The following is an 11,921-nucleotide window of genomic DNA, read 5'->3' as shown; positions in this document are numbered from 1 at the left end:
GTATAAACACCTATCAGGGAGAATGCTTACACAACCCTGTATGAATCATGTGGACGCTTTCAACAGGTGCCAGATAGAAAAAGCCCTAAAAATACAGTTTCCATTCCCAAATGCATCTTCAGTCCTGCCAAGGCAAAGCAGGATGCTGCCACTGTCCAAAGCTTTTCCATGTGCCTGATCACTTTTTCCCCCACAAAGGCATCTGAGGGCATGGCTGGGATGTGATCCGCAGCATGGATCTCCAGCACTTGGGGTATGAGGGAGTTGCAGGGGCCCAGACAAGGTCCAGCAGGATCATACACAGGCTTTCTAAGATGCAAGGAGGTTGAGTTAGGAGATGGAAATTCCCTGAAGTTCAAGATAAAGCTTTCACATGCAAACTATCCTGTTTATCATTGCAATCTGCACTTAATGAATGTGGGTCTTGTTCCATGGGCACAAATCACAGGCTACATCCAAGTATCTTTTGTGGACTCTGGCCCCTGCTACATACCACAAGCAGCTTTGGTTTAATTATCTGCAGAGTCCAAGTTTGAAAAATTAAGAAGCATAGGTTTAACTCAGGAATTCTTAAGGTGATTTTTTACCTTGGGTATTTTGCAGCTACACCAGTCAGCATGCAAAGCTGCCTTTTCAAATCTAAGGTTCGACCTAAAATCTACCAAAAGCAGGGACTCCCAGTGACTTTCATACACTTTGGATCCAGGTTCTGAAGATTTAAGGTTGTTATTGTTTGTTCCAAACCACTACTCAGTACTGCCATCACAGGATTTTTAACAAGATATGGCATACTCTCTCTCATAGCTAGATGGCTTGTTCTGATAATTTATCTTTACTGTAATTATCTGATTTTAGGCTGGGACAATTCACTATAAGTTGGTCTTTCCAAGTGGGACAAAGGAAACAGTCCTTCCCAGGAACATCAGCTAAAACCAGGACGCCAGCAGCCCCAACTCGCTTTTTGCCATGATCCAGAGCTGTGTATATTGCTTCCACATTGGCAATCTCATCTGGAGGTCTAGAACAATGGAAATGCCTAATTACATTGGCAGGGATCACATTATTATTTCCGTGCTTTCCCCTCACACTGAGCCAGTCTGATGAGAGCTCACAGTACCCTGAGAAAGGGCTGTGACAACATTTCCCCCTCTCAGCTCTGGAGCCCACATGCCAAGCAGCTTAAATCATCCTCAAATACTTCAATTTGCCAGTAAACACGAGTTTCAGAAAGCAATTCTGACTGCAGCAGATGAGAGCGATGCAGTAAATTAGCTCTGTGTAAAGCTATGGCATTCGGTCACCAGTGCTGCCAGCACTTCCCAGCTGGAGCCTCCCAGTTCTCCATACCCCTGACAAAGATCACAATGTCTGAACCAGAAAGCAGCTAAACTTGTGTTTTCCAAGAGTCATTATGAGAATACTTACACCTAACAAAAAACATGTCCAGACTGATTTACATGGAGAAGCTCATCTGTAGCTAATGCTTTAATGATTAAACTCAAGGTTTCACTATCAATTATGTAGAGTGACCAGAAGTTCTTGGTATAATTCAGACCATCTCAAACAGCTTCCAGCAATGGCCAAGTTCACCTCAGCCCCAGCTTCCACTTGAACTATGCTGAAACAAGCTGAAATGGCACAATTCAGGTTCCATTTGGCACCTTTAAATGCAAAGCAAAGGGGAATGGGAGAAACATCAGCCTCACCAAAGAGAAATGCAAATCGTAAGCTCAATGAGCATTTATACTTACTCAGAGAGACTCCCTCTTTTCCCTGGGAACAGCAAAATACCATGTAATCCAAAATAATCCAAAATAATTAAGAGATGACTCTGTCTAAGAGAATGATGCCACAGGCAGCTACTGCAGAAGGGGCTGATGCTTGGAGCTCACAGCCCAACCCTGACTGCAGGAACACTCTGTGCCCACACCCCAGCAGGACCAGCAGCAGGAGGGGTACTCTGCACCCCCAGAGCAGCAGGGATGTGGGGATCAGCAGAGCCACCCCAAGCCACCCTGGCAGCAGGTTCACACTACCAACAGTCAGAGCTTTGTGTTTAGGCAACAGCAAAAACCCATTGCACTTTTCCAACGTCATGGGCAAGAGATCAGGTGTCGCTCAAATGTTCCAAGTCATTTAATTTACGGCTCAAGGACGGGAAAAGTGTTTTCAGATGTGTTGTAGGGGATTAAAGGCAGCTATGTGGAAATCATTACCCTACACTAACACCACTCTGCACTCTTTTAAGGGCTGCTAGGACAATCCCAAGAAAAATAACTTGACCTAGGTTAGTGCTAGGCCTTCCACATGGGGCTTTGTGGGAAACAGACCCATTAACAGGACATCACTGAAAAAACAGAGTTGCAGACACCTTTTATCCCACCATTTGTTTTCTAGAAGTCTCAACATCATTCTCAAAAGATTACTTGCATATGCTCAAATATTTTACCAAAATGTTTTTTCACCTGGTAATGATCTGCAAGTCTCACTCTCAACATTTGTAGAGCTGCTTTTAAGCTGCAAGAATTCCTGAGTCTTACCGAGTCTCTAATTTCTCCATCCCCTTATAAACTAACATTTGTCACTTGGGGAAGTGCCAGCCCCGACCAGGTGCTGCCATCTACAATTGTGCAGCTGCAGACATACAGAATAATCACATTGCTACATTTCACCCCAATATATATTGGCCTTTCTTTGGGGGGTGACTCCAGGGTCCTGCCCATCTCCTGAATGCTTTTCACCTCCCACGTTGGCATATCACACTGTGCTCAGAACTGATTTTTATCACTGATATGGCCATTAGCCTTCTAAGGGCTGAACTCAGTCTAGAAGAAGCTACAGCTGATGCTTTGAACTTCCCACGAGTGTAAGCCTCACCACAATAACCATAAGGTGTTGGATTCATCCTCTGCAAGGCAGGTGAGCAGCACAGGAGCTGGACTCTGCCCAGCACCCCAAAGGACCCAGCTCGTCCAGATTATGTAAAGGAGAAGCTGCAGAACTTCTCCTCCTTCATTCCTCTCAGCTGAAACCATTGTGTACTGCTCTGGAAAGCTGCCGGTTTTCCTCTCTATTAGTCCTCGAGGAGCTCCAGAGGGGAAGCTGTGATTCACTTTTTCACTTGAACTTTTACTGGAAACTTGAGAACATCATACATTGTCATTCTTCCCATCTTCCAGCAGCATGCCTGCCCTGCTCACGGCTAACGGACCCCAACAAAACCTCCAGGAGCCGGGGGAAGTGGGAAGAACAACAACTACGTGAGGTTCCAGGGACTTCGGGGCTACACGTCCAGCAGATTCATTACTAGGCTTTCTCCCAGAGAAACTTCCAGAGAAACTCCATCTCCTTACAGAGAGGAGGAATAAACAGAGAATCTTCATACTTAGTTCTCCAGGCAGACTCAGCAGTGGCAAACACACACCAGACCAAGGAGGAAGAAACCACTTCCAGAATTGATTTTAGTTAGAAGGAGCCAAAAGTGAACCTTTGAGGATTTATGCTTTGACACCACAGACAGGAAAGGTATTCAACCCAACCACCCCTGGGGTCCCTGGCTATACCTGGGGCAAGGTAAATGCTGCCAGTCCTCCAGCACCCACATGGCCCCACACACAACAGCTCTGGTGCTATCAGCAAAAGAAAGGGCTGGAACTGGACTGAGAATCATAGGATTGTTAAGGCTGGAAAAGCCCCCTTAGTCCATCAAGTTCAGCTGTTAGCCCAGCACTGCCAAGCCCACCACTAAACCATGTCCCTGATCTTAAAAATCTCTCCAGGGATACTAGTTCCCTGGGCAGCCTGTTCCCGGGCTTGACAACCCTTTCAGTGAAGAAATCTTCCCTAATATCCAATCTAAACCTCCCCTGGCACAACACACTAACACAATTCTTGCCTGTTAAGGAATTTCTTGTGTAACTTAGAGACAACTTCACAGTGAGTAAAAAGAACAAGTTTTACCAGGTTCCTGTGAGTAATAGTTCATGGGGCTGCTCAGCACCCCAGATCTTCTCCAACTTGCTGCCACAGAACTGCCCTGACCCTTCCTGCAGTAAGGAGGCAATATAGATCCTATGCTATCTAGGCTTGGCATTCAACAGCTGGGAAGATGATGCTTGAACAGTCACCTGATTTATCATCAGGGTAGCCCAAATCAACTGCTAAATCCTCATCACCACCATCATCAGCTTCCCCACAGTCCCGGTGTCAGGTGCTACTCCAGCCTCACTTGAATTCGTGGCTTCCCATTTTAGAGCTGTTAACCTTGACCTGAATGCCCAGTCCTTGTTCCAGGGATGCCCAGGTAATTCCTTGCACCTTACATTTGTACCAACATGAGCATCAGTTATATAAACCAGCTCCTTTTGTGAGCTGATGAGGATTTTCAACCATTCTGTTTCAGACAAGTAATGCTACTGTGCTGCTTTGCCTTTCCCAGCCCCCTGCTTGGAGAAAATCCTGCATGTGTCAGGGCAAAGTGGGACCCAGAAAAGCCAGTGACAAAACATCCATTAACTTTAGTGGGTTAGGGGTCTGGCCAAGAAAGGTATTAGACAATGTGGGTGTGAAGAAGGAGGGAGAACCCCCTGAAGAGATTTAAGTTCTTAACAAAGGACAAAGGGATTTTTTTTTAAAAAAAAAAAAAAAGAAGGAAATATCTGTTAGTCCAGCCTGAGAGCAGAGGCAGCTTCATAAATACCAAGCTGTGCTGCAGGTGTACAGGAGAGCCACAGACCCCAACATACTAGAAAAGCTACAACATCCCTTCCCAGCAGTTTTCCCAATGTGGCATGGGGCCAGCTCCTCCAGGAAAGCTGCAGCACAAGCCTTCAACCCTCCCAGCTGGCAGATGACAAAAGGTTCAGAAAAAGCTGTGGGGCTCGCCCTGGCCCTCTGGCACAGACGGGCAGGTCTGGACAGTGGTGCCAAAGGCTTCCGAGCAGGCTGTGGTGGCAGCAGGAACAGTGACGCCACAAGGTCTCCCATCCTGCACCCAAGGTCCTTCAGGTGCTCAACCCTCTGTCCTCGAGCAATGGTTTCAGGAAAGCACAGCTCCAACCCAATTTTATGGCTGCTTTTATTTGAGGCATGATCCAATTTAAAGTAACAAGTCTTCCCTAATATCCAGGGCTGCAGCATAACCACGAGATATGTTAACATGGAAAGGAGTTGGAAAGGGTTTCTGTAAAAGAGATAAGAAAATACAGTGATGTGTAAGCAAGAACAGGGCATGCTATACTCCCAAACTGATTATCTCTGGGTCCTGGGCTTGTTGTGAACACTTGCCTGGAAACCAACTGTCTCCCAGGATAAGAAAGGGTTGATCACAAGCAATAACACTAATTTTAACCTGCAAGTATTTGTTGACATGATCACACATCACTACAGACAGCCCAGATGTGATTATCAAGGCCCTATTGCTGGCTCCTTTGTTACTGTTAGAAAACAAAGCAGATTTTCCATCCTAGGTGGCCACAGTCTGGAGATAGAATGCCCAGACTTCTCACCATGCTGTTTTGCCACTGCTGCCCTGCAGGGACTGCCTCCCTCAGCTACCCTAGAATTCTGTGGAAGTTCAGATGCAGAGCTACCCTGAGCCCTGCAATTCTTTGCAAGCGAGCAGCCCACATGTCTAGAGCTACCTCCTCAGCACTGCACCCCCAGCCCTGCCTCCTGTGGGGCTCAGAGTCAGGCCAGGGAAACTCAAGTGTCTCAAGGAGAGGAAAGACCCGTGACAGACCACCCAGTAACTTCCCTTTCTTGTTTTCCCCCATTCTGACTTTCCTACTAGTCAAAGGGAATTTACTGACCAGAGTTTGAAAACAAAACCTGTCTTGTTCTCTACCTCAGTAACACAGAATGCCAAGGGTTGATGGAGAAAGGGCATGAGATGGAGCAGACCAGAGGGCACCAGTGAGCTGGAAGTTGCCCAGCTCCCTGCCTTCCCTCCACACACATCCAGCTGGAGGAACCCTCCTTTGGCAAAACAGCGTTAACACCATATTTCATGTGTCTTCACTAAAGATATGCAACAAACAAGCTTGTTATTTCAAAAATATTTCAGACAATCACACTTATTTAAAAATAAAGCTCCTTTGCAAACTATTTTGCTGAAGGCAGTGTACAGAGAGATGCTTGGAGAGCATCCTCTGCCCAAGGGAAAAGAGATGAATCCACACTCCTCCACTCAGTGTTCTCCTGGAGCCCAGCCTCAGAGAGGAGTCCAGGGTGGTGATCTGCAGCCATGACAAATGGCAGCAGCTGGACACACAAAACCCAGCAAAACCTAGTGGTACCTCAGGACATACCTCCCTTGGCAGGACAAGGTCATCCCATGCTCCAGGAGGCAGGTCCTGAAGGAGGGATCTGTTCACGTTGAGGAGGGAGCACCAGATGTGCTTCCAGCAATTACTAACAGCTGGGCAGAGTCATCTAGAACCAACAGGTCACTCAGGAAACAGGAGAGAGATCCAAGAACCATGTCACTGAGCACTCACTTTGAGCCAAACTAAAAATAGGCCTAATAAAGCACTACTGGAGCTGCTGTCCTTACTGTAGAAAAACCAAACTACTCAGTTTTTCCAGTCAGGAAGAATGCCACTCTCATGGGCATCTCTGGGCACAGCTAAAGTGTGTTCTGCCCTCAGAGAAGCTATCAAACCAACCCAGCAGTGTGATCTTGCTCATGCTGAACAGCTCCTCACCATCACCAGCTCCTCTCTCTTCCTACTTACAGAATCCCAAACATTTATTTTTGCCTATGAGATACAAGAGCCTTTCAAATCTGTATTTATCAAGACTTTAAGGCCCAACAAAACCATTGCAATCCTTTTGCCTGCCTTCCTGCCTAGCAAAGCTCAGGCCACCTCACCCACAAACCCTGCACTACTGCAAGGCTTAATGACACCAGGCAGCAACATCTGCATTTAAGAGATTTCACCACCCTCTGGCCACACCACAGTCTCACTCTTAAGAAATATCCACCTTGGTAGGTACAGCTGGGAAAATCCAAACTGAAGCCACAGACACTCCACACATGAGGATCATCATGAGGCCATGAATAAACATTTCTGCATCTTAGGGAAACAAAACAGGCAGATCATCCCTAACCCCACCAAGGCACACACCAGCACTGTTGTGAGACCTCTGTCCACCCCTGTAGCACTGTGACAACCCCTGCCCTGTGCAGGAATCACCTCTTAGGAGAGATGTGCTTTCAGAGATACTCAAGGATCAAATCTCAGCCAAAAAACAAATTCCAATTGATACCAGTGGATAAAATGAGGTGTAAAGGTGGGAATTCAGCCCATAAATTCACACAGTAGAAACATGAGAATGAAACACTGCCACAGTGCAGGTGAAAGTTGTTCTCAGCAAAACCTTGTTCTAATTCCTGACAAAGCTGTTCTGCTGCCAAACCACCTCAGCAGCTGGTGGCTCACCAAAACCTTCCATCACTACACAAAGATTTCCACCTTTTCCCAGGAGAGCTCCAGCAGCCTGTGGACAGTCAGGAAGGGAACCCTTGTCATGCCTTGAGCACAGCCCGTGTAGCAGGTAGACCACCATCCAATCTCCCTAAAACTGCTCCAAATGGAAAGCAAAAACCACTGTCCTCCTTGGTTATGGGAAATTGCACCTGTGTGAAGGGTTTGCTTGCTTTTCTTGTTTTCTTTCTCTCCTAATTTTGATGCCACATCATCTGTAGACCAAGGGCTGAGCTCAGAGGACTCTGCTTCAGCCAAGCAGCTCGGACACTGCTGTCTGAGGAACCACAGAGACTGCTCCATTTACAGCAGCACTCCTTCCCTGCTGCCCAGGCATCCACTCAGAATTACATGGTTTTCCAAAAAGAGTATAAACACTAAATGATAGCTCTTTTATAGCAGGAAATGCCTTTTGAAACTGAAGTGGAAAACTATATCCACTTACTTAAACCTATTACAGATAACATTAGTCATTTGTGAACCTTAAAAGAAGCACTCATTTTGCCTAGATAATTTGTGATTAAGTACATCTAGCTACAGAATTCATTCCAATGGAAAGAAAAAACCCCACCCAAACCCAAGCCTTAATTTTGCTTTGAAATACTCTAAAAAAGTGAATTTGGCAGGACCTTCAAATGTGTATTCATTGAACAGATGTTTAGGAAAATGACAGGTGGATGTTAACGAAGTGGGAGGCTTTGATTTTGATCCCAGTGTACTCTTGCTTGTGTTGATACAATCTCCATTGGGTTGAAAGACAACCCAGGTCACAGCCTGGACAAGCATTGCAAGGTACAAATGATAATCCACATGTATAAATGAGCCCATTTTTTGTATCAATGCTCCATTAAAAATCATTTTGGTGTACTGTTTTTAAAGTCACAGGACAATTACCCAGACCACAGGGATGCTCCAAGAACTGAGCCTAAGGGCTCATCTGTTCCAAGGCCAGACACAAACCTTCTGCAACAAAGCTGACACAGAAGCACAACAAACAGAGAAGACCAACCTGTTCACGGAGAGCAGCAGCTGGTCCACACACGCTTTGATCTTGTTTTGTGCTTCTAAGTGTGTCATGTTCTCAGTGTTCTCTCCATTGATTGCCAGAATAACATCTCCTGGGCACAGGTCTGCCATGGCTGCTTTACTACCAGGATTAATCTGGGCAGGGAAAAATAAAATGGTTACTTAAATGAATGCTGTTTGTTTGTTTTTTTAAAACAAAAACAAATCCAAAACCATCCAGTTTCTTGGAATAAGCTGCAGGTAAAGGAAATAGTTATTTCTGGAGAACATGTGTTTTGCCTACACATATGGCACCTACCCAAGGTTGGGTGCCAGAGCTCTCAGGTCAGCCCCAGTTCTCCAGGGGCCATCCTCTACAACAACACTACTTAGAATAAGAGATTTCAGTCAACCCCAGTCAGTGTGTCACCAGGTCCTCTCCTCACATTAGTCTCTTGCTTGAAATAATTCTATACCCTTCTTCCAGGTGCTTCACAGACCTTAAATGGTGCTGCAAGAGTCAATCCCTAAAGAGCTAATGAAACCTTCCTCTCTGGCTAACCACATACAGAGAAGGCGAGTGCCGTCATCCTAACTGATGCCTGGGGAGAGGTCACGTTTGACATCAGTTTTTCCTGACTGCCATCCAGATGACTTGCCTCTTTCTAGCCCTGCATGGTCGCCATCCCTGGAGGGATTTAATAGACATAGCACCTGGGGACATGGTTTAGTGGTAGCCTTGGCAGAGCTGGGGTAACAGTTGGGCTCAAGGATCTTTAAGATCCTTTCCAACCTAAACGATTCCATGATTCTATTCTATAAATATCACACAGCTCATTAAGTCTCCACAATTCTTTCCTTCTGGTTTTGTAGGAGTGCCAGAACGTTATAAAACTCTTAACTTCTTTCCTGAGGAACTAATGACAGGTTCAGGTACTGTTTGTGGTCAGCCAGAAGACCAATCCTGTAGCCCATGAAAGAGGTTCCTGTGAAATTACCATTTCATTTACATCATCCTAAATGTGGTTTTAATTTTTACAGTAATATAAAATGACGCAAGGCATAGTCAGGACAGGTAAACGTGTCTATTTAAACTCTTAATAGCTATGTGTTTGCTCTCTAATTTCCTCTTCAGTCAGTCAGAGCATCTGCTAGCCAAGCACATGGTTTATCAAGTGAGAAAGTACAGCGAGCCTGACTTTTGGTTATTCATATCTGATTGCATTAAAGCAAGATGGTGCTTTGATTCTGTTTACTCTTGATTTACACGGGGACAATTCCCTGTCTCAGGTGATGAGTCTCTGCCCCAATACACTCTGCTTGATAGATCCAGGCAACAGGAGCACTGCTCTACCTGCCATCGCCCCTTGGGTGTGGCTTACAGCAGTGCATGATGCCAACCAGACACTGACAGACCAAGTGTGGTTTTTCAGACAGCTTGAAACCAAGTGGGGCCACCTGTTTCCCAGTGCCCACAAGCCCCTCAACGACCACAGGCTATGGTGTGGTCTCCTAGAAAGAGGACATGCACACGTTCTGTCTTTCATCTTGATTTCTTAGATTCATAGAATGGTTTGGGTTGGAACAGGCCTGAAAGTTCATCCAGTTCTAACCCCCATGCCAAGGACAGGGACATCTTCCACAAGACCAGGTTGCTCAAAGCTTCATCCAACCTGGTCTTGAACACTTTCAGGGTTGATTTGTTCTCTTTTCATAGGGAACTCAAAGAGGATTTAGTCTTACCCTGACAGCCCTTGTGAGTCACACTGGGGCTGCCCAGGGGACTGAGGCCAGTAAGAGAACGGTGAGAAGCAGGCAGCCCCCAGCATAACATCAACCTGCTGCGCTGCTCCCTACAGGACAACAGCCACCAACACCACTGAAACATGAACCTGAAGGTGTTTGAGGAGCTCCAAGCCACTTTTGACATTTAAGTAGAACTGGCAGCCCAAATTACAGCTTTTGTTGTGTTGTCAGAGTAAATCAGCATTTGCCATTTGCTCTCCAATAGTTTCAGCTGGGCTGTTTGGCTCTAACAAACCTGCCAGGCCAACCCCTCACAGGCTGCCCAATGACTCAGCTCAGAGCAAACAACGGGAGGTGTTTTTCAGCTCTGCATGTTAGCTGTAGAGCTCTGACACAGGACATTTCAACCTAGGACAGGATTATTTTTTCCCTGGCATTAGGTTTTTTGGACCCATGTAAGACAACATCCATTCAAAGGGCATTAGAGTCCTACAGCCACAGAAGCTGCCAGACTCACCAGAAAGTCAACCAGAAGCTCAACCAGCACCTCCAAAGAAGCATCTCCATGTGCTTGCCTGCTATTATCTGCTTCCCCCGGTGTCCGCCCTACAGCCTTGGCTGCCAGCAGGCTTTTGGACTAACAGACCTTCTGCTTGACCCAGGACAGCTGTATTTTGTTCTTGTCTATTCAATGATGTCTAGATGTCTGATGAATTTTTCCCCCTGCACTGATTTTAACCAGATTGTACCTTCCTTCGAGAATAAGCTGTTCATAAATGGGACTCTTAGCTGTTTCCTATTTGTAGACTCTGGTTTATTTCAAATTATTTTGGCAGTATTTTTATATTAGCATTTTATACTAGCTGTGGAGATGACCAAGGCCTTGAAATGAAGCTGCGCTCCAAGATTTCATTAGTTTGAGATACAGCATCCGTGTCTCAACAGCTTGGGAATCAGTATTGTAATGTCTGTCAGGTCCAAAGTTTGTATTTTAGTGAATAATGTTTACAATACTTTAGACCAAGTTCTCCTAACTCATAGCTATGCAAAGCCATTTACACCAAACACACCCCAGAAAGCCTGATGAGTCTGGTTATGGGTCAGGGCTGCACCTGAATCCTCCTGCAAGTTTCTATCAACTTTGGACAGGGTTTAGCAGTTGCCTTGGCACTGCTGGGCTAATGGTTGGATTTGATGGTCCTAGAAATCTTTTCCCATCTAAATATTCTGTGATTCTATGGCATTGGAGCCTGGCAGTACACAGAGGTTTTGGGACAGAGCTTGTACCAGAGACATTCACTTGTGCCTCTCTCCAGAGGGGCCTCAGGTCTGCCCTGAGCTGTAACCACAGTGTGCGATGTCATCGAAGCACACATGGATTCGAGAGTAACCGGATAAGTTATGAAGTAAAAAACACTGCAAAGAAAACCAGCACTGAGTCACTGGAGCCCCATGTTCTTGCAAGGGGCCTCCAAAGGAGCTGAGGCTTGAGAACAGGAGAGGATTAAGAAAAAGAGTGATAAGATTTTATTTGTTTGTTTTTTAAGATCTCCATCTGTGCCAAGAACAAACCATTTCAAAAATCAAGGTTGAATGAACACAGACCAAGACCAGACCAATGGATACGTTACTCAGGGTGGTGTGAGCAATCTCCCCACCACAGGTAACACCAAATACCCTAAT

General features: G+C 45.8%; 1 protein-coding gene across 1 annotated transcript in view; it reads right to left on the bottom strand.

Annotated features, from left to right (window-relative positions):
- The window catches only part of PDLIM4 (PDZ and LIM domain 4), a 29,122-nt gene extending 20,474 nt beyond the window's left edge, over window positions 1-8,648 (bottom strand). The window contains exon 1 of the mRNA XM_009073993.1: window positions 8,497-8,648. Coding sequence (XP_009072241.1) covers window positions 8,497-8,624 — 128 coding nt within the window. The 5' untranslated portion in view covers window positions 8,625-8,648. The remainder of the gene's footprint in view (window positions 1-8,496) is intronic.
- Between the last annotated feature and the right edge of the window lie 3,273 nt (window positions 8,649-11,921).

The sequence above is a fragment of the Acanthisitta chloris genome, unplaced genomic scaffold, assembly GCF_000695815.1.
Source record: "Acanthisitta chloris isolate BGI_N310 unplaced genomic scaffold, ASM69581v1 scaffold16794, whole genome shotgun sequence".
Taxonomy (NCBI): Eukaryota; Metazoa; Chordata; class Aves; order Passeriformes; family Acanthisittidae; genus Acanthisitta; species Acanthisitta chloris.
This window is presented reverse-complemented; position numbering and strand designations above follow the sequence as displayed.